Genomic DNA, 24,100 nt, shown 5'->3' on the forward strand with positions numbered 1-24,100 from the left:
TGAAGGAAAGACCATTAGCGATGGCAAAGGGACACCACGACCTGATAGACGGCAGCACCAAGGTCATCGGAGGGAATATAAGTACTAGCAGGCTGAGGTAGGTTGGTTGGTTGGTTGGTTGTTTGAGGTTTAAGGGTTCAAACAGCAAGGTCATCAGTCCCTTGTTTCAAATATGGTCCATTCCGCTAATGGGACATCTCAAGAAAGTCAGAACAATAAAAGGGAAAAAGCTAAAAACGTAAAAGGGCAGTCATGTTGTCAATGGGAAAAACAGAATGAGGGAAGTCAGCAAGAGAACGAACCCAACACTATGCTGAAGCAGCATAGGCAAGACCACCTGTGACTTAAAAGGTGCAACCGCTAGAATGTAGAAGTACGTATGGGAAAAGGAGACTAACCAATCCTTTTTAAAAAAAAAGGGTAAAAACAGAGTAAAAGGGGAAGAAAAGAGGATCTGGGTCAGGGAGGTGAATCGGGAACCTCCGAACACGGCATACAGTGGGAGACACCTAAACACTCACCGCCCTGCCCCAACACCAGAGAGAGATTAAAAACCTTAAAACTGAGAATAAAAACCACTTTCCTGGAGGAAACCGAGAACCAGAAAGACCATCCGGGAATCATCAGCCAACATCAAAGGTAAAGTGTGGGGGAGTCCGTACTTAGCACGCAGAGCCAAAAGAAGGGTGCATTCAACCAAAATGTGGGCTACTGACTGGAAGGCTCCACAACCACAAAGTGGGGGTGGCTCATCACACAAAAGAAAACCATGGGTCAGCCTTGTATGGCCAATGTGGAGACGACACAGTGTGGTAGTGTCCTTTCGGGAGAGGTGAAAGGAAGAACGCCACGGGCCTGGTGTCACCTTAATCGCACGAAGTTTATTAGACAGGGGAGTAGCCTCTCAAGAATTGGCCCATGACTGTGAAGTGGGATTTGATATGAAGCCATAAATCCACTGCAGGCGGGGTTACAGAAAACGGGGGGTAAATGACTGCTCCCCCAGCCAAACGATCAGCGAGCTCATTACCCGGGATACCCACATGGTGAGGGACCCAAAGGAAGTCAATGGAACAAACAGCACGGTGAATATCAGCGAGATGGTCATGGATGGCAGAGACCAAGGGATGGCGCGAAAAACACCAGTCAATAGCAAGAAGGCCACTCATCGAGTCCGTACATAACAAAACGCGGTTGTGTTGGGACTGTTTAATAAAGGTAAGGGCCTGGGAAATTGCCATCAATTCCGCAGTAAACACCCCATATGTTAGTGGCAGCAGATGATTTTCCGTTCCAACAGAGGACGTGAAGGCATACCCCACATGATCAGCAGATTTAGAGCCATCAGTGTAAAAAACAACAGCATCCCGAAACTCCCATAAAATTTGGCGGAAAAAGGAATGGAACACCACCGGTGGGGATGGAATCTTTCGGACCTCGGCGGAGATCCATCCAAATTCGAGGCTGAGGAACTAACCAGGGGGGGAGGGGGGGGGGGAGCCGAGGAAGACCGGACAAAGAAGGAAGCTGAAAATCACGGCAGAGAGAGACGCTAGGTGGAGCCCAACCGGTAAACCCTCCCGTGGGCGGGAGTTGGATGGGCGACGTCCATGGTCTGGGAACAGGATAGAATAGGAAGGATGAGTGGGAGAGGAACGGATAGCGAGTGCATAAGACACCAGAAGCTGGGACCGCCGAACGGAAAGGGGGGGGGGGATCACAGCTTCAACCAGGAGACTATCAACAGCGCTAGTAGGGAAGGCACCGGTGGCCAAATGGATACCACGATGGTGGACTGGATCCAGCATGTGCAGTGTGGAAGGAGCAGCTGAACCACAAACTTGACAACCATAGTCCAAGCGAGACAGAACTAGAGCACAATAAAGACGGAGAAGAAGGGAACGGTCCGCACCCCAAGAGGAGTGGGCAAGGAAGCGAAGGACATTGAGTTAACGGAAACATCCTACCTTCAGGAGTCTGATATGGGGCAGCCAAGTGAGCTTGTTGTCGAAAAGAAGACCCAGGAAACGAAACTGTGGGACCACAGGCAATTGGTGTGCATCGAGATAGAGCTCTGGATTAGGGTGGATCGTAGTACGGCGACAGAAGTGGATCACCCGTGATTTTGAAGGAGAGAATTGAAACCTGTGAGAGGGTCCATGCAGAGGCACGCCGTATAGCTCCTTGGAGCAGCCGTTCTGCAGATGCCATCGAGGAGGAACTAACCCAAATGCAGAAATCATCCACATACAGGGCAGGGGTGACCAAGGGACCGACAGAGGCCACAAGTCCATCGATAGCAATGAGGAAAAGGACACTCGACAGAACCCTGTGGGATGCCTGTCTCCTGGGTCCGTGGAGAACTAAAAACAGTACCAACTCGAACTCTGAATGAACGATGGAACAGGAACTGGCGGATAAAAATCTGGAGTGGGCCCCGAAGACCCCACTGATGAAGGGTAAGTAAGATGTGATGGCGCCAAGCCATGTCATAGGCCTTGCGAAGGTCAAAAAACACTGCAACCAAATGGCGGCGCTGGGAAAAAGCCTGCCGAACTGCGGATTCCAAGCGAAGTAAATGATCGATTGGAGACCGTCCCTCTCGAAAGCCACACTGGTAAGGGGACAATAGATCCTGAGATTCGAGGACCCAATTGAGCCGACGGGCTACCATCCAAATTCAAGTAACTTACAAACAACATTGGTCAAACTAATTGGCCGATAGCTGTCAACAGATAGGGGGTTCTTACCAGGCTTAAGGACAGGAACCACGATGCTATCCCTCCACTGAGAAGGGAAGTCACCCTGGAGCCAGATACGGTTAAACACCCAAAGAAGATGTTGCCGTTGTGGAGCACTGAGATGTTGAAGCCGTTGGTTATGAATGGAATCTGGGCCAGGGGACATATCATGAGAAGATAGAGCAGAAAGAAATTCCCATTCAGTAAAAGGTTTGTTGTAAGATTCTGACTCACAAGGGGTGAAACATAAGGTGGAAGCTTCAGTCCGCTGTTTCTGGTGAAGGAAAGCAGCTGGATAGGAGGCTGATGCTGATGCCACTGCAAAATGGGTCGGAAGATGTTCTGCAAGAACTAATGGGTCTGAACAAAGGCCATCTGGGAGGTGAAGACCTGGGAGGGTGGACTGCCAATGGCAACCTTGGAGAGAGCGAAGTGTAGCCCATACCCGTGACAGGGGGACAGTAGAACCAAGGGAAGAAACGAATCGTTCCCAACATATCCACTTGCTCTGTTTGATTAAATAACGGGCTTTAGCGCGGAGGCGTTTAAAGGTAGTAAGGCTGGCTACGGATGGGTGCCTCTTAAAGTGTTGCAAAGCTCGACGGCGATCACGGATAGCAATGGCCGTACTCCACCATGGGACTTGCCGGCGACGAAATGGCCCAGATGAGCGCGGGACAGCAAGGCTAGCAGCGCGAACAATCGCGTCAGACACGTCACGTAGGACGTCATCAATACAACCCCACATAGAGGGAGAAAACACGACCTGTGCAGTGTATAGAGGCCAATCGGCACGTTGGAAAGACCAACGAGGTAACTTGTCCACCGGGGAGCGGGAAGGGAGCGAGATAATCAACGGGAAATGGTCACTATCACAAAGGTCGTCGTGTGGCGACCAGTGTAATGAATGGAGGAGAGAGGGAGAAGAAAGAGAAAGATCAATGGCAGAAAAGGTACCATGACCAGCACTGAAATGAGTAGGGGAGCCATCATTAAGAAGCACAAGTCGTGGTCTGCAATAAACTGGTCTATAAGAAGACCTCGTCTAGACAGAAAGGCACTGCCCCACAAGGGATGATGAGCATTAAAATCCCAAGGAGGAGGAAGGGAGAAGGAAGTTGCTGAAGGACAGTTAAGGCAGCAGGTGTAAGAGTCCTGTCAGGAGGGAGATAAAGATTGCAAACTGTGACCACAGAGTCTAAGTGGACCCTAACAGCAACCACTTCCAATGTAGTTTGAAGAGGAATCCACGTGCTAGCAATGTCTGTACGGACCAACGTACAAACGCCACCAGAAGCTCACAGGAGTCCAATCCGATTTCGACAGAAAACATGGAACCCACGGAGGGTCGGTGAGTGAGCATCAGTAAAATGAGATTCCTGGAGAACCACACAAGCTGCAGAGTAGGACGAAAGAAGGGATTTCAATTCCGAAAGGTGACGATAGTATCCATTACAATTCCATTGGAGAGCCACAGAACGATGATTTAAATGGGGGCTGAACACGCTAAAGCTTGTCATACCGCCGGGTCCCCACCCATCACCGACAAGGAGGGGGCGACATCCATGAACGACAGGTCAGAATCCGGTTGTGAAGTCGGGGAAGGGACCTCCAGTGAAACCAGAGGCTCTTTGTCCCGGGACTTACGTTTCTTCTTCTTTTCAGGCTGAGATCGAGGAGGGCTGTGTGGCATAAAGGAGCCAGCTGCAGCAAGATCAGGAACAGAAAGAGACCGGGCGACCTGGGGGCCGACATACCGCGGCTCTCGCAGTCGTCACGCAGCAGCAGACCTTTGGCCTGGAAGGTGCCGGGAAGGGGCATCCCAGGAGAGGCGCCCTTGACCGGCAGACGCCGAAGGAGTGGGACACTTCTCCGGCTGGGGAGGGGGAGCAGCGCCCAGAGGAGAAGGTGTGGGAGCTGCAGGGGAGGGGGGAAGGAGAGTGGTCCGGGATGGGGGTAAGGAAGGGGGAGGAAGGGGTGAAGATGAAGGGGTGAAGATGTAACCAAGGCATAACTAGATGTCATGGACACAGGGTGAAGACGTGTATATTTCTTACGGGCCTCTGTGTAGGTTAAACGATCGAGGGACTTATACTCCTGTATCTTCTTTTCCTTCTTATATACTGGGCAGTCTGGTGAACGTGGAGAATGACTACCATGACAATTTACACACACAGGAAGGGGAACACAGGGACTCCCCTCATGGAGTGGACGTCCACAGTCACCACAGAGAGGGGCCTGTGAACAGCAGGAAGAAGTGTCCAAAACGCAAGCACTTAAAACACCTCATAGGAGGTGGGATGTACGGCTTCACATCACATCGATAAACCATAATCTTAACTTTCTCAGGGAGGGTATCCCCTTCAAAGGCCAGGATGAAGGCACCAGTATCAATGCGATTGTCTTTAGGACCCTTCTGAACACGCCGAACAAAGTGAACACCCGGCCGTCCGAGATTGTCCCGAAGTTCCTCATCAGTTTGAAGGATGAGGTCCCTGTGAAAAATCACACCTTGTACCATATTTAGAGACTGGTGGGTGGTCATGGACACAGGAATTGTGCCAAGATGGGTACAGGTGCGAAGGGCCGCAGATTGGGCAGCTGAAGCAGTTTTGATCAGCAACGAAGCCAACTGCATCTTGCTCAGGGAGTCCACTTCGCCAAACTTGTCTTCAATGTGTTCCACAAAGAATAAATGTTTGGTATTGGTGAAAGTATCTCCATCAGTCCTGGTGCAAACTAGATAATGGGGGAAAGGTTTCACCCCCTGACCCTCTTCCCAGGGGGTAGCCATGGAAGGGAAGGCCGAAGGGGAAAGAGAAGCAGCACTTTAAGAACCAGTTCCACACAGAGAGACAGCCACAGAAGAACGGCCAGAGTTCTGGACCCGTATGCGTTTCATGTGCATAGCGTCCGCCCTGATACCACCCACTCCGATCAGGGGCTCTCCTCACGGGCGCCACCCAGCAACAGCAAGGGCCGTCTGGCACGGCGGCCATTTCCGGGAGTTCCGATGCTCCAGGATGACGAGCAACCACTCCAAGGCATGCATGAGGAGGTCACAGCTCAGGTATCAGAAGTGTGATCCCTCTGTTCAGTGGGCTCAACCAAAAGGGTACATAGCGACCCCACCACACGGGCTGGCTACCGTGCTGGCTATGCACCTTAGCATCAGACAACGACGTGAAAGAAGAGGTGGAATGTACGAGGAGGGCACACGTCGGAGACACTAGGTAAGGTGCTCTTTCCCAAATGGCTCACACTACGGAGGAGAAATTTTGTAATGGAGGTCAAACCCCAGAGAGGGACCAAGGAATGCCAAAAGGAGGAGATGATTACGCAACAAAGCCGAATTGTAAAACCAACAGAACCAGGAGGATAGTGGGGGCCAACATAAGCAAGGACACCAAGAGAGGGAGAGGAGAGGGGGATGGGAAAGGAGCAAGGAGGGGAAAGGAGCAAGGAGGGGAAAGGAGGGGAAGGGGAAGGAGGAGATGATTACGCAACAAAGCCGAATTGTAAAACCAACAGAACCAGGAGGATAGTGGGGGCCAACATAAGCAAGGACACCAAGAGAGGGAGAGGAGAGGGGGACGGGAAAGGAGCAAGGAGGGGAAAGGAGGGGAAGGGGAAGGAAATGCATCCCTGGAGAGAAAGAAGGCTGCAATAGCTTGGGGCCCTGTGCTCGCCATGCACGTATCCACAAAAGAGTTGTGGACCCCCCTGGGGGACGGGCTGAGGTAGGACTGCAGCGTTGGCAGCAGCGCAAGCAGCCTCGTTTCCTGGCAGACCAACATAGCCAGGAGCCCACAGAAACATCACACTGGCTCCACCAAGAGTCAGCAAGTGACAGGTTTCCTGGACCCACTGCGCTAACGGACGCTGAGTGAGTGAGCAGGACACAGTTGGAAAGTCTGTCTCGCTAAATATACTCCGTGGCCAGATACAGGGTGAAGAGCTTGGCTGTAAAGACTGAGCAGTTTGCCAGAAGCCAATATCGAAAGACGCGGGCGCCAATGACTATCCCCGCCTCCAGTCAGTCCGAGAGCCATCGGTGTACACAAGGGTACTATCATGAAGTTCCATGCGTAGGTCGTGAATCTGAAGGCGATAGAGGGAGGATGGAGTAGTGTGCTTAGGAAGCGAATGAAGGCCAAGGTTAACATTGGCCGCTTCATGGTGCCAAGGTGGTGAGTTCGTATCTACCGGGAATGTTGCAGGTAGTGTGAAGTCTAGCCACCATAGCAAGTGCCAAAAGTGGACTCTAGAAGGTAACAGAAGAGGGACACTCACCATACTGGCGATCAAAGGAGTCATTGAAGGAGGCATAGGATGGGAGACCACACATGGCAGACAGACGGCATGTATACCCACTGAGGAGAAAGTCACTGTGGAAGCATGGTGGTACTTCTGCAGCTACAGCATGCAAACTCTCAACCAGGCTAGTGTAAAAGGCAAAAGTGGCCAAACGGATACGACAATGATGGATAGTGGTATGGCAGCATGAAAGAGACGTGCAAATACATAAACTAGGCACCCCTAGTCGTATTTCGAACAGACAAGGGACCGCTACAAACTGAGGAGGGTGGTTCGATCGGTACCCCAGAAAGTACCAATGACGACATATAGGGCATTGAGGAACCACGTACAGTGGGTTTCCACGTAAAACACATGGGAGGACCAAGAGAGTTCCCTATAGAGCATGAGTCCTGGGAATTTTGTAGTTTAAACGAACGGAAGGGCAACAGGTCCAAGATGTAAAGATGGTGGAAGAAACTACTCGCGTCGCCAGAAATTCACACAGACGGATTTGTCAGTGGAACAGCGAAAGCCATTGTCGACGCCCCAGGAGTATATATAGACCAACACATCGCTGAAGACGCCGCTCAGTGAGGCAGGCCCGTGGAGAACTGCAATAGATGACAAAATCGTCATCAAAAATGGAGCCAGCAATGCCCGGCGGTAAACAGGCCATTACAGGGTTAACAGCGATAGCAAAGACGACGCTCAGGACAGAACCCTGAGAGACCATTTTCCTGGATAAAGGCGTCCGACAGGGTAGAATGTACACGCACTTTGAAAACTGTCTTAAAAATTCCTGAAGGAAACAGCAAGTAGCCATGGAAGCCCCCACGTGAAAAAAGTACAGAGAATACCAGTTCTCCAGTAGGTGTCCTAGGCCTTTTACAAATCGAAAAACACAGCCACAGCCTGGGAGTCATGACATGGGTGGACAAAGTAACGAGATTGTAAACTGGAGAACACCGCGCTCGAAATCCACACTGTGTATTCGTCAGTAAATTTCAAGACTCGAGTCACCTTACCAGCCAGCCATCAATCATGCATTCCATCACCTGGCAAACGCAGCTGTTGAGAGGTGGGAGCGGTAGCTAGAAAGAAGGTTTTTGTCCTTACCGGGCTTAGGTATGGGTATGATGGTGGTTTCACGCTTACTTCCGGGAAATGTGCCCTCTGCCCAGAAGCAGTTGTACGTGTTATGCAGAAAGTGCTTGTACGAAAGGTGCTGCAACATCTAAATGTGGATGGCATCTGGCCCTGGGGCCGAGGTCTCGGGATGAACTGAGAATATGATCTGGCTCCTTCATAGAAAATGTGGCATTGTAGCACTCGATTCGGAGAAGAGAAACATATCGCACGAGCCACCTCCGCTCGTTTCCGATGGAGGAAGGCAGGGTGATTGTGGGAAGAGCTCGAAATGTCCGCAAAATGGCGGCCCAAGGTGTTTGATATAGCAATATGGCCCAAAACGACATCGTCTGCTACTGTCAGGCCGGAAAATGAGGAATAGATCTTGGTCCCACAGAGCCGTCGGGGGTTGGCCCACACGGCAGAGGAAGGGAGGAACTGTTGAAAGAACTAGTGAATGAAATCCAGCTAGCTCTTTTGCTATCCCGAAGACCGTGACAACACTGAATGTATCTGTTTCTAATGAGTGCAGTTTGCCTTCGTAGGATGACAGTTAAAAACGCGGAGAGAACATCTCCATTTGCGTCACAGCATGCCTCAGTCCACCAAGGGACTGGGACACGACGTGGTGAAGAGGAAGTGAGAGGAATGGAACGTTCTACAGCAGTAAGGATAACGCTTGTGAGATATTCCACCCGGTCAACACAACTGGGGAACTTTGTTCCTCGAAGGTCGCCAGAGAGGAGTAATACTGCCAGTTATCCTTAGTAAGCTGCCATTTGAGTGTGCACACAGATGGGGTAGGAGTCGGCAAATGGATAGCACACAGAAAATGGTCGTCCGAGTAGGTGTCTTAACAGTCCACGCAAGACAATGGGCAAGCTGGGCAGTGCAGAAGGATAGGTCCAAATGGGAATAGGTGTGCGAGGAGACTGAAAGAAAAGAGGGTGCTCTAGTGTTAAGGCAGAAGAGGTTAAGTTGATTAAGGCGGTCAGCCAAGAGAGCACCTCTGACAGGTTCTAGGAGAACCCCGAAGGGGATGATGTGCATTAAAGTCACCAAGTAGCAGCAATGGGGGAGGTAGCTGACCAAAAAGCTCAAGTTAGTCTTCCCTGTTGACATCGAATGACAGAGGGACATGAATGGTACAGAGGGAAGAAGTCAGATGGGGAAGGAAAAGGCAAACTGCAACAGCTTGAAGATGGGTAGGCAGGGAGATGGGTTGATTATAAATGTTATCCTGTATGAGCAGCGTGATGCCCCAACAAGATGGAATACCGACCTCAGGGTGAAGGTGTTGCAGCACCTTTCGTGTAAGCAGTTTCTGCTTAACACGTACAACTGCTTCTGGGCAGAGGGCACATTTCCAAGAAATGTGAAACCCCAAAGCAGTTGTGAGGGCGCTATTTCGTTTCCTGAAGGCAGAGTAAAAGGGGATGCTACGATTCTAAAAGCAGCTGTAAATCCTCTTTGTGGAACCAATGGCCCTGAATGTTCCATTGAATGAGAGCCATGAAGTCATGTATGGGTGTCACCTCGGCAGCTGCCGAGTGACAGCCTGTGAAACAGTCGCCGCTATGGGGCACAGAAGCAGAAGGATCCTGCTCCATGGTGTCCACAGAAGCCTAGGCTTTCTTGTGCGGTCAGTCTGTAGAGTCCAATGCTGAGAAAAGGTTGGTGGTGTGCACTGGCGACAAGGAGCGGCCAGGCTACAGTATCACCTGGCGACACTGTCAAAGAGGATCTTTGAGTCAGTGAAGGAGAAGACTGTCTTTGGTGGACTTCGAACTTTTTTGGCTAGAGGAAGACTCGGGCATTGGTTGGCTGGAAGGACATAGGAAGTGTTCATGGGAGAACTACTACTGCCCTTTCTGGCCTACAGTTGGGTAGATGGTGGCTTTGCCCTTGAGGCGAGAGTTTGATGGCTTGTTGCACAGCTGGATGGGGGGATAGCGATGCTACCTTGACACTGGGCGATTTCACAACCTCAGAACTGAATTGGAGGTCGTATGTCTGCGTGGACATGTCCATGGAGCAAGGTGTAACAAGAACAGAATTATAGGTGCCAGACGGGAAAATGCAGGGTCCGCGACTAGGCAATTTCTTGCGAGCGACTGGGTAAGGCACTTTTTCCTTTACCCAGATCTCCTGGACAGCCCACTCATCAAGATACATGGAACAATCCTGAGAGAAGACAGCATGGCCGCCATTGCAGTTGATATAGCGGAGGAAAGGAGGCAAAGAATTGCTCTCGTGCACATCCTACCACAGGTTACACATTTGGCTGGGTGTCGACAAGACTTCTAGTGTGGTTGAAACGATGACACTGTATCAGCCCATCAGGTTCAGAATGTACGGCCAGTCTGTGATAATTTCATAGCCTGCTTTGATCTTGGACGAAAGCACCACCCTCTAAAAGGTGAGAGAAAGATTACACGTGGGCACTAACCAGGAATCTACCTTTCTCATTAGACGATGGACGGCAATGACACCCTGATCAGAGAGGTAAGATGGTATTTCGGCATCAGACTGTCGAGCAGCATAGGTTAAATAACACCACGGGAAGAATTCTAAGTTCTATGGGCCTCGACATGAACAGGGTATTCATGGTTATGGGAGGTGGCAAGCAGTTGCACTTGAGAGTCAGAAGTATTCTCCAAAAGCAAAGTGCCATTCCGCCAACTAGAGCAGGATTTAACAGGGTCGGCAAGTGCGTCAACATCTTTCTGAACAAGAAACGGATTTACAGTGGAAAGGACTGACCGTCTTCCATACGTGAGACCACGAGAAACTGTGGTGCAACAGGAAGGGTCTTTGAATCTTTACACACATTATGTTTACGTTTTATAGACGTTGAGAGTGAAGATAATTGACTCACTGCAGGAAAATCCCCATGATTGCCAACATCTCCAATGGAGCGCTTCTTCCAACTGGGGGGCCCCTTCACAAAGGCGTGCACCTGCCTTAGGTCACATCTCATGTCACACCTCCAGCACACCTGACAGGGGGACCAATCGCCGATTTGGGAACGTAGCAGCTCAGGCAATGACCCCTCCCTGGGCCTGGCCTGTACTGGGGCTACATGAGCACCATACTTGTTGACCCAGGGCTGGAAATTACGCGTTCCCAGTCACCAGTTATGCGTCAGATGTTAGGGCCAGCCTTCAGGAGTGCACAGGGAGGAGGAAGAAGAAAAAGAGGAACCTCAAATGCCGAAGTGGAAGAACGAGAGGAGAAAGGAGACAAGGAAAGGAAAAGGGAACGGAAAACTGTGGTGATACCGTTCTTATGTCAGTGACAGAAAATGCGAAACATTCCCAATAAAACCCCAGACATGCTTCCCAAGGAAGGGGAAACATAATAGCAAGAGGGGAGATGTAGCACAGAAGGGAATAGATGCTGCGAAGGCTGTGTCCCCGTGGTGGCCAATCACAAACCCACCAAAGAGTGGCATGCTCCCTGGAGGGGGCATCGTATCTGTGACACTCCTACTTCTTGGTAATACAAAACTAGCTCCCATTTTTTAAATTTTTCAACTCCTCCGTCAATCCCATCTGGTAAACATCTCATACTGCACAGCATACTCTAGCAGAGGATGGACAAGAGTGTAGGCAGTCTGTTTAGTATATCTGTTGCATCTTTTGTGGGTTCACCAATGAAGTGAATTCTTCGGTTCGCCTTCCCAGCCACGTGTTCTATGTGATAGCTACAATTTAAGTTCTCTGTATGGTTACCCGTTGGAATTGAGCTGGCAGTCTTTATATTTGTGCGATTTATGGTGTAACCGAAGTTTAACAGATTCCTTTTAGTGACGATATTCTATACCTACCACTGGCTTTCATCATCCAACATATCGAGGGTACATTAAAGTCACCACCAATTACAATTACATAATTATAGTTCCTATTTGAGATGATACTCAAGGTTTCTTTCAACCTTTAAGCAACTGAGTCAGGGGTCGGTAAAAGTAACCCATTATTTATTCCGGTTATCTAGTATAACCTGTACCCATATTAGCTCACGGAAAATATGATTCAATTTTGCTGCAAGATTCGTGAATTTGAGTCGCTACTAGAACGTGCGAAGTGTAAATTTAAGCAGTGTGAAACTTCCTTGGCATTTGAACTCGCGTCCACAACACGAAACTAAGGCTCTGTTCTAGAGACTGCAGTTATAATTTACAGTACCACTCGCTTCCATGGTGGCTTTAATACTCCGACATTATTCCTGTTAAAAAATTTTAAGGAATTTCATCCACGTCTGTACCTTATTTGAAAAACGTCTGTGGTGTTAATATCATACCCTTAAGGAAACATTCCGTACAGAACATGTTAAAGGGCCCTACACCAACCATTCGACCTACTCACCGACCAGTACCACGTGTAGGCGTTTTGGCAGTTCGACGAACATTTCTTGTAATGTCAGGTAGCTAGGACCACCCGACAGCCGACCACCACCACTCCACCCAACAAATTGTGCCATGCGTAGCGGTGTCGTGCCCCAAGGTATGAAAAAGACAAAGGTCGTGCCAACCTTCCGATAAGTTAGTCCTGCCAATGCGCGCGGGATTAAATGCTGTTCTAATACACACAGGTCAAAAATTGTTTAGCGTCACCTCCGTTCCGAGAATTCCAGAACCTGTACAGAAAATTGGAATAGTGATCAACAAACATTTCCGCCCTTTTTTCTGCTCATGAAAACAACACATTGCATGTTGTACCACCATACAGCGAGACCTTCAGAGGTGGTGGTCCAGATTGCTGTACACACCGGTACCTGTAATACCCAATAGCACGTCCTCTTGAATTTATGCATGCCTGTATTCCTCGTGGCATACCATCCACAAGTTCATCAAGGCACTTTTGGACCAGATTGTCCCACTCCTCAAAGGCGATTTGGGGTAGATCCCTCAGAGCGGTTCGTGGGTCATGTCGTCCATAGAGTCTTTTTAAATCTAGCCCAAGCATGTTCGATAAGTTTCATGTCTGGAGAACATGCTGGCCACTAGTCGAGCGATGCCGTTATCCTCAAGGAAGTCATTCACAATATGCACACGATGGGGACGCGATTTGTCGTCCATGAAGGCGAATGCCTCACCAATATGCTGCTGATACTGTTGCACTATCGGTCGGAGGAAGGCATTCACGTATCGTACAGCCTTTATGGCGCCTTCCATGACCACCGACGGCATACATCGGCCCCACATAATGCTACCACAAAACTTCAGGGAACCACCTTGCTGCACTCACTGGACAGCGTGTCTAAGACGTTCAGCCTGACCGGGTTGCCTCCAAACACGTCTCCGACGATTGTCTGGTTGATGGCATATGTGACACTTATCAGTGAAGAGAACGTTACGCCAATCCTGAGCGGTTCATTCGGCATGTTGGGGCCATCTGTACCGCGCTGCATGGTGTCGTGGTTGCAAAGATGGACCTCGCCATGGACGTCGCGAGTGAAGTTACGCATCACGCAGCCTATTGCTCACAGTTTGAGTCTTAACACTATGTCCTATGGCTGCACGAAAAGCATTATTCAACATGGTGGCGTTGCTGTCAGGGTTCCTCCGAGCCACAATCCGCAGGTAGTGGCCATCCACTGCAGTAGTAGCCATTGGGCGGCCTGAGCGAGGCATGTCATCGACAGTTCCTGTATATCTCCATGTCCGAACAACATCGCTTTGGTCCACTCCGAGACGCCTGAACACTTCCCTTGTTGAGAGCCCTTCCTGGCACAAAGTAACAATGCGGACGCGATCGAACAGCGGTATTGACGTGGACCCCCTTCCTGGTGGAATGACGAACTGATCGGCTGTCGGACCCCCTCCGTCTAACAGGAGCTGCTCATGCATGGTTGTTTGCATCTTTGGGCGGGTTTAGTGACATCTTCGAACAGTCAAAGGAGCTGTGTGATACAATATCCACAGTCAATGTCTATCTTCTAGAGTTCTGGGAACCGGGGTGATGCAAAGCTTTTGACTGTGTAAGAGTACGGGGCAGACAAAACTAAAAGACTGCAAATGTTTATGAGACGCGTCGTGCGAGAGGTACAGTAATATAGATGCAAGAAATGAAGCACTTTTTAACGAATCCGTAATGGTTCCGCATGGCACATAGAACAGTCCGCCGACCTGTGTTTCAGTTTTTAGGTTTTATTTCTGATGAAATCTAAAAACCAAAATATCTACGTTCACTGGGCGTTGAATCTTAAATTTGCTTCATTGTTGTGTTAAAGTTCATGTATCCAAACCCCTCTATGAACGAAGCGTGGTCTTACGTTTGCTAAATACTTCGTTTCTTACGCATCTGTTGTATTTATTATGTGGAGTCTTCTTCGAATTCGATGAATTTCTTAAACTTACATGCCATCTTTTATGCTATATACATAAATTAATAACGCTTACATGAACATCTTGTTTTACTTATTTTGTTTCACCATGATATTCTCCAGTCAACTATACATCACGTTTCAGGAATCACTGTAGTTAGAAATTGTGGGTATACAACAGCACTTAATTTGAGGTCCTCTAAACTGTCAGTCGCTAGAAATCAAGGTATCTAACAGCCTCTCCTCGCAGCTTACAACCTCATTATTAATCTTGTTCGTTATGAATGGTTTGATGTTCAGCAGCTGCGGAATGCATGCTTCATCCATTCTTAGATAATTACGAATAATCATCGGATCCTAGCTGCTTAAATAACACAACGTGTTTGAATTTCTTTCCTTGCGGTAACCACTTTGCCCACAGCTTTCCATTTTTTTTGCCTTGCTACCTCAAAAATAGCCAAGGAAAAACCCGTTTTAATTTCTGTGTAAAAGCAAGTGGGTTCCCTTAGAACAAACAATGAACTTGAGATAAAACATCTCGATGCGCTGTAATCGCTGAGTGCAGTCAGTCGGGATGTGTGTAGCCTGCCAGGAAATTGGTCTATCAGTCGATAAATTGGTGCGTGTGTAGGGGCCCCGAAAGATTACAAGAAACTTAAAGCATCTAAATATTTCGAATAAACTTGGTGATTTTTCGTTCGAAATATATACACAAGCGGTGCTACACTGCCTCTGAGTCAGCCTAGCCACCACGAATTACGGGACAAGCAATTAGTGCAATTGGCGTTTCACCTTAACTGTTACCCATAGTCAAGTGCCACATTACACCGCTACATGCAACACCACTGCTCTTCTAGCCGGGTCCTCTCACCAGCTAGCTACTATATCACGTTAGCTGGCGCCATACAATGAGCCTGGGCTAATTAGCATTGTAATAATAATAATGCTAATACTTCAGCTTCTTTGCAGCCGCTGCAGCTGTGGCTCATACGGAATGTCGTTTTAACAGTGTCTAAAATAGATTTGGACCCTGTAAGCGAGACTGAAGAAAAATCAAGACGTTCATAGTATTTGTTGACCTTGAAAAAGCGTTCGACAATAAAATGGTGCAAAATGTTCGAAACTGAGAAAAATGGGGGGGGGGGGGTAAGCTATAGGAAAAGGCGGGTAATATGCAATATATACAAGAACCGAGAGGTGACAATAAGATTGAAAGACCAAGAATGAAGTGCTCCAACCAAGAAGGGTGTGCGACGGATGTAGTCCATCCCTACTGTTCAATACATCGAAGCAGCAATGAGGGAAATGAAAGAAAGGTTCACGAGTGGGATTAAAATTCAGGGTGAAATAATGATTCGCTGGTGACAGTGCTTCCTCATTGAAAGAACGACTGCAGGGTATGTTGAATGGAATGAACAGTAATGAGTACAGAATATGAACAGAGTAAATCGAAGAAAGACTAAAGTAATAAGTAGCAGAAACGAGAACAGCGAAAAACTTAATTGGGGATCACAAAAACGAAGTTAACGAATTCTGGTACTTTGGCAGCAAAATAACTTGTGAAGGACGGAGCAAGGAGAAATTAAAAAGTATACTATAACTGGCGACAAAGGCATTCCTCGCCAAGAGAAATCTGCTACTCTCAAACATAGGTTTTAACTTAAGAAATTTCTGAGAATGTACATTTGGAGCACGGTATTGTATGGTAGTGAGACTAGGGAAAACCAGAACAGAAGAATCCAAGCCTTTGAGATGTGGTGGTACAGAAGTGTTTATTAGGTGGAGTGATAAGGTTGGTTGGTTTGGAGGAGGAGATTAGTGTTTAACGTCCCGTCGACAACGAGGTCATTAGAGACCGAGCACAAGTTCGGATTAGGGAAGGATGGAAAAGGAAATCGGCAGTGCCCTTTTAAAGGAACCATTCCGGCATTTGCCTGAAACGATTTAGGGAAATCACGGAAAACCTAAATCAGGGTGGCCGGACGCCGGTTTGAACCGTCCTGACTGCGAGTCCAGCGTGTTAGCCACTGCGCCACCTCGCTCGCTCGATGAATAACGCAAGAATGAGGTTCTCCACGGCATCGGTGAAGAAAGGAACATATGGAAGACACTGAAAAGAAGGGACAGAATAATACATCCGTTATTGTAGCGGCGGCTAACTTCCATGATTCTAGGGGGAGCGGTAGAGGATATACACTGTAGAGGAAGAGATTTGAGTACGTCCAGCAAATAATTTAAGGCGCAGGGTGCAATCGCTACTCAGATGGAAAGCTTTACACAGGAGATGAACTGGTGGCGGGCCGCATCAACCAGTCAGAAGAATGAAAAATGATTTAAAGTAATTCAGTCTGCTATAAAAGTGGAGGAATCTATCTATTTCACAAATTTAGTTCTCAACGGAACACACCGTATAGAAACTCTGCGGAGCGGAGCAGTATGATTTGACAAGTTTCAGAAAAACCCTTCCAGATTGGTATTTTACTTATAATCGAAGAGGGCATAAATAAAAGTGACGATTAGATTGACGTCCATAGATGAAAATACACTATGGAGAAGCTAGGTGCCCAAGATAGAAGCCGTTTAGAATTGACACTGTGGATCAGTATGCGTAAGATTTAAACCCCCTTGCAAGAGAAACATCACGCCATTCACTTAGACTAATTTTCGGAAAAAATGTAAGTATTATCGGATGGGCAATTTGAAGTTCCCTTCTGCAGAATATGAGGGCATTGCCTTTACGAGCAAAAACTCACTAAGTCTGACCCCAACAGGCAATCTAAATATTGCCAATTGTATCACGCTTTCACTGCAGTGTCAACAATGACACGCCTGAAAAATGCTACGATGCAGTATTCGTCTAAAACCAAATTGGAATTATCTGGCGCTTAACTCTAGATTACCAAACCCTCGTAAAATATACGATCTTAAGTGTTACGATTTCGGGGTTCCTGCCAGTTTGGTATTGTCAGAATAGGATGTTCACTACAACATTTTGTATTTATTTTGTGACAGCCGGAGACATTGCAATGAACAAGTGCATAAACTATAATAATTTCGTCTGAAAACAGAGTGGTAAAATTTACGATTTAACTGAGTTATCAAAGTGGATCGTTTGAACTACTTCCCTGCAATACTATTTCTTCTGCAGTAATTAAAGCTACTTATTTCACTGTAGTCTTCTGTCCCATGTCACATAATCATTCAAATCTGACTACGAAACATTCTTTCCTGATACTTTTCTTACAAATTTTACAAGTTGCTGTCAAAAGTTGGTCAACAAAGAAAACATTACACAATTCAACACTGCAAAAGTCAGTCTTTCCCCAGGGGTTGAGTTTTACTACGAGTGAATTTTTATTTCTTTCAAAAATTAGCAGCATAAATGACTCGTCCGCGTCGTTTTCCTGCCAGAACTGTTTACAGTTAAATTTTTTTTACGTAGAACTGTATGACTTCAATAAATGTTGAAAAACGATATTACGACGGAACCAATTAAAATTAGGGGATATTGTTCTACTGAAATTGGGCAGATTACATGTAGCAAACGACAAAACGATTGTTTATCCTGATTTTTCCCCGTCAAAATTGACCTACCCATCACTGACAGTAGTAGTATCCATGACATATGTTTAAAAAAATGTATTTTCTCGCGATTCCTTTAAACATATAATACGCCCAGCTTAAGTCCGTACGCCTATAAAATCGACAGGAATTATTTATTAGTGGCTAATTTGGGACAAGACATTCCCTGCTTTTCCATTTATATGTTGTACAAAGTAACGTATTTGTTCAGAAATCTTATCCATTAACAAATCATTGCGTGGCGCTTCTTGCAGCACATGCAAATTTTTTTTGCGATGACAGAGCAAATGTCAGCGCCAAAAGCTTAACTATAGAGTAGATTATATCTCACCTGTCCGTAGTACCCTGCACCTTCACCATGAGAACAGATTACTATGAGTGTTACCAAAACGTGTCGCATCCTCTAAAAGAACCTTTCACTTATCTTCCAACGTACCGCTCGGTCGCTAGCTCGCTCGGCTTTCAACGTAAACACGCAACTGAGGCAGCGGACCGCATGAGCAGCGCCACCCTGAACTCGTGAGACGACGCGCTAAGCAACCCAGTCAGGGGCATCGTCTTTGGACACTAACGCTAGCCGTCCGCAAGTTGTTTAGTCACGGGATACTTCTATTTATGGATTTCTTCACAGGAAATATCATACACTACAGCAATGGGAAATACTGTTTAAACGGCTGAAATTCGAAGAATGTTTCTTGTTTTCTACCTTTACTGTTGACTAGTGAACTACTTATGCGCCAGTAAAACGAATCTACTTTCTCTGTTATTTTTAGATTTAAGTCGGGACCGAGATTGTAACAGACGATAGAAAACTGAGGAATGTTACACAAGCAGTATGAATATTGACCAGTTGTGTATGTTCATTAATTCTAATACATTGTTAATTCTTTAACTGAAGAAAAGATAAGATCTTTTCCTCTATTATGGTTTCAGATAGATTATATAATGGTTAGACAGACATTTAGGAACCAGGTTTTAAATTGTAAGACATTTCCGGCGGTAGATGTGAACTCTGACCACAATCTATTGGTTATGAACTGTAGATTAAAACCGAAGAAACTGCAAAAAGATGGGAATTTAAGAAGATGGGACCTGGATAAACTGACAGAACCAGATGTTGTAGAGAGTTTTAAGGAGAGCATTAGGGAACGATTGACAGGAATGGGGGAAAGAAATACACTAGAAGAAGAATGGGTAGCTTTGAGGGATGAAATAGTGAAGCCAGCAATCAAGTAGGTAAAAAGACGAGGGCTAGTAGAAATCCTCGGGTAACAGAAGAGATATGACTTTAATTGATGAAAGGAGAAAATATAAAAATGCAGAAAATGAAGCAGGCAAAAAGGAATACAAACGTCTCAAAAATGAGGTTGACAGGAAGTGCAAAATGGCTAAGCAGGGATGGCTAGAGGACAAATGTAAGGATGTAGAGGCATATCTCACTAGGGGTAAGATAAATATTGCCTATAGAAAAATGAAAGAGACTTTTGGAGAAAAGAGAACCACTTGTATGATTATCAAGAGCTCAGGTGGAAACCCAGTTCTAAGCAAAGAAGCGAAAGCAGAAAGGTGGAAGGAGAATATAGAGGGTCTGTACAAGGGTGATGTACTTGAGGACAATATTATGGAAATGGAAGAGGATGTAGACGAAGATGAAATGGGAGATATTATACTGCGTGAAGAGTTTGACAGACTGAAAGACCTAAGCCGAAACAAGGCCCTGAGAGTAGACAATATTCCATTAGAACTACTGATAGCCTTGGGAGAGCCAGCCCTGACAAAACTCTACCATCTGGTGAGCAAGATGTATGAGACAGGCGAAATACCCTCAGACTTCATGAATATTATAATAATTCCAATCCCAAAGAAAGCAGGTGTTGACAGATGTGAAAATTACCGAACCATCAGTTTAATAAGCCCTGGCTGCAACATACTAACACGAATTCTTTACAGACGAACGGAAAAACTGGTAGAAGCCGACCTAGAGTTTGGATTACGCAGAAATGTTGGAACACGTGAGGCAATACTGACCCTAAGACTTATCTTAGAAAATAGATTAAGGAAAGGCAAACCTACGTTTCTAGCATTTGTAGACTTAGAGAAAACTTTTGACAATGTTGACTGGAATACTCTCTTTCGAATTCTGAAGGTGGCTGGGGTAAAATACAGGGTGCGAAAGGCTATTTACAATTTGTACAGAAACCAGATTACAGTTATAAGAGTCGAGGGGCATGGAAGGGAAACAGTGGTTGGGAAGGGAGTGAGACAGGGTTGTAGCTTATCCCCGATGTTTTTCAATCTGTATATTGAGCAAGCAGTAAAGGAAACGAAAGAAAAATTCGGAGTAGGTATTAAAATCCATGGAGAAGAAATAAGAACTTTGAGGTTCGCTGATGACACTGTAATTCTGTCAGAGGCAGGAAAGGATCTGGAAGAACAGCTGGAGGGAATGGACAGTGTCTTGAAAGGAGGATATAAGATGAACATCAACAAAATCAAAACGAGGATAATGGAATGTAGTCGATTTAAATCGGGTGATGCTGAAGGTATTAGTTTAGGAAGTGAGACGCTTAAAGTAATAAATTAGTTTTGCTATTTGGGGAGCAAAATAACTGATGATGGTCGAAGTAGACAGGCTATAAAACGTAGACTGGCAATGGCAAAGAAAGCGTTTCTGAAGAAGAGAAATTTGCTAACATTGAGTATGGATTTAAGTGTCAGGAAGTCGTTTCTTAAAGTATTTGTATGGAGTGTGGCCATGTATGGAAGTGATACGTGGATGATAAATAGTTTGGACAAGAAGAGGATAGAAGCTTTCGAAATGAGTTGCTACAGAAGAATGCTGAAGATTAGATGGGTAGATCACATAACTAATGAGGAGGTATTGAATAGAATTAGGGAGAAGAGAAATTTGTGGCACTCCTTGACTAGCAGAAGGGATCGGTTGGTAGGACATATTCTGAGGCATCAAGGGATCACCAATTTAGTATAGGAGGGCAGTGTGGAGGGTAAAAACTGTAGAGGGAGATCAAGAGATGAATACACTAAACAGGTTCAGAAGGATGTAGGTTGCAGTAGGTACTGGGAGATGAAGGAGCTTGCACAGGATAGAGTAGCATGGAGAGCTGCATCAAACCAGTCTCTGGACTGAAGACCACAACAATAATAACTGATTTTTTGAGAGCAGATTTGTCATAGTAGTATGATTATTATTACCATATATCTTAGCTGCTCACATATTCATGATTTTTCACTAAACAAGAAGGAATATACTTGTCTAAGGACTAATAACACTATAATCATTCACACACAATTCCATTGTTTACGGTGCATCATAAATCGTTTTCTTTTGTCAAAAATATTCACACATAGTTCATTTGTGTCGCTGTGGTATACCGTGAAACATTTGACCACATAAAAGGGAATTTTACATAATTACGTTACATTCAAAACAAGTTTCACTACAATGCTCCCGATCATGAGCAAACTTTACATCGTCCCGAGAGACCAGTATTTTTCTGAGTCGACCTTATCTTCACTGAAAAATTTCCCTGTCTTCTGACTTTTTGTTGCACAAATGTTAATTTCTCTTGCGGTGGACTCGATAAAAATTGCGTTTTTAGAAAGTCATTTACGATCTGAAGTTCTTTAGGTTTTTGTTCCAGGCGTCGTAGAACCGTAGCGCCAGTTTCCGATGTTACAGTGCAAATAATAGTTTTAGGATGATTAGATACATTGTCTTAGTCCTAATAAATCGCCTTAGAACAATCCGCAGAGTACTTTGTTGTCACATCGGCATACGTTTCTTGCGCACTCTTGTTTGTGTACTTCCAGTTCCTTTTAATGATGTCTCGCTCGCGTTGTAATAATCTGCACCGTTACTGGAAACACTGAGATCACTTTCTTCCAAAAAATGCTGAGTTTTCTCGGCTTCTGCTTCGTAGGCGTCAGGCATGTCGTCACTCACTGAGCTCACGAAACACAGACCAAACGGCATATAAGCTTGGACTCATGCCTCAATTTCACAAACGTGGAAATCGTGCCATCTGAAATTACGGCTGCAGAACTATTACAGAAAGCAGCGTGCTACAGAACAGTCGCATGTTTCGTCTACTGCACTGTGACAGACATTGCACTGCAATTCGGGTAACTGTTATGATGGCTGTACCCGTCACTGTACGTGATGGGTTAATTTCTACCCGAGACATATAACTGAACAGGAGTTCTTATATCAAGGTTGCCACAAGTTCTGGAAATCAGGGAATTTCATACGTGTCAGGAAAATCTGAAAATAACACTGGAAAAAACTTGTTTTTGTTTACTGGCTGGGTGCAGGAGAGTACGTGCGCTGCTTCCCTAATCCCTCATGCCCACTGCTTCTCCCTTTCCTACCCCTCGCCTCAGCTTTCAGTCTTGCCGATAGCTTAGAAGCAGCGTTGCCAACTTGACGGATTTCCCTTCAAATTTCACGGAATTTCGTGTTGTTTGACGGATAAAATTTAGTTTTGACAGTTGACGGATTTTTTGACGGATATCATTAAACCTGGGCCTTTTTTTGATAGGTTTTTCAGGATTCATTTAATTTTGAAAAAAAAAAATCCCTTTGATATAACTATGATGAATACATATCTTTGTGCACCTGCAAGACAGTGCCATGGATGTTTTGCACTGAAACTCTACGTTTCACTCGGTGTGTTGCAAAAACGGGCTGTATTTCTGATCTGTTCATTCAAATTAAATACATATAGGATATAACCGAAAACTCAACTGAAATTAACTCCTTAGATTTCCTTCCTATTGAGCAATGTACATGGCAATTTGTTAGGTAACAGTACCAAATAACTTTGATGACTGGCAAACTCAGCAAAGTAAACATAATGTGGTGACAAATGGTTCTAATTTCTATTGTAAACGAAGATAAAATAACAAGTAAGAGTCCCATACTCACGAACTGAGCGTAGGAAGTAGAAGCAGGAATCCTGAAACGCGATCCTGGGAAGCGTCCGAGTGGAGGTGGTTTGCCATTTCCCTTCTCTGACCTTTCACGAAGTGTCGAGCGCGTTTTTGTAAATAGGGGATGACTGTGATGAATGCTGGTACTTTGTGGTGTCGTGTTTGTGTTTTTGTGGATGAGGAGGGAGATGTTGAGACTCGCTTCTGGCACATAGCGTAATTCTCTCGAACAGCTTAACATCCCCATTCTACAGACGAATCACCATCGACAGTGTCATATGTCCTCTCTTCATGAGAGATCGGGAAGAGGTTTGGAATTTAATCCCGGACATTGGCGCAAAAACTGGCGATCAGGAAGTTTAAACTATCATCTACATCTACATCGATACTCTGCAAATCACATTCAAGTGCCTGGCAGAGGGTTCATCGAACCACCTTCACAATTCTCTATTATTCCAATCTCGTATAGCGCGCGGAAAGAATGAACACCTATATCTTTCCGTACGAGCTCTGATTTCCCTTATTCTATCGTGGTCATCGTTCCTCCCTATGTAGGTCGGTGTCAACAAAATATTTACGCATTCGGAGGAGAAAGTTGGTGATTGGAATTTCGTGAGAAGGTTCCGTCGCAACGAAAAAGCCTTTCTTTTAATGATTTCCAGCCCAAATCCTATATCATTTCTGTGACACTCTCTCCCATATTTTGCGATAGTACAAAACGTGCTGCCTTTCTTTGAACTTTTTTGATGTACTCCGTCAGTCCTATCTGGTAAGGATCCCACACTGCGCAGCAGTATTTTAAAAGAGGACAGACAAGCATAGTGCAGGCAGTCTCCTTAGTAGGTCTGTTACATTTTCTAAGTGTCCTACCAATAAAACGCAGTCTTTGGTTATCCTTACCCACAACATTTTCTATGTGTTCCTTCCAATTTAAGCTGTTCGCAATTGTAATACCTAGGTATTTAGTTGAATTTACGGCTTTTAGGTTAGACTGATTTATCGTGTAACCGAAGTTTAACGAGTTCCTTTTAGCACTCATGAGGATGACCTCACACTTTTCGTTATTTAGGGTC

General features: G+C 46.0%; 1 protein-coding gene across 1 annotated transcript in view; it reads right to left on the reverse strand.

The window, feature by feature from the left end:
* Window positions 1-18,522, reverse strand: part of LOC126248793 (uncharacterized) — a 189,537-nt gene extending 171,015 nt beyond the window's left edge. Inside the window, exon 1 of the mRNA XM_049950184.1 lies at window positions 18,409-18,522. Within this exon, the coding sequence (XP_049806141.1) occupies window positions 18,409-18,477 (69 nt within the window). The 5' untranslated portion in view covers window positions 18,478-18,522. The remainder of the gene's footprint in view (window positions 1-18,408) is intronic.
* Between the last annotated feature and the right edge of the window lie 5,578 nt (window positions 18,523-24,100).

This window comes from Schistocerca nitens, chromosome 1 (assembly GCF_023898315.1).
Source record: "Schistocerca nitens isolate TAMUIC-IGC-003100 chromosome 1, iqSchNite1.1, whole genome shotgun sequence".
NCBI classification, from domain to species: domain Eukaryota; kingdom Metazoa; phylum Arthropoda; class Insecta; order Orthoptera; family Acrididae; genus Schistocerca; species Schistocerca nitens.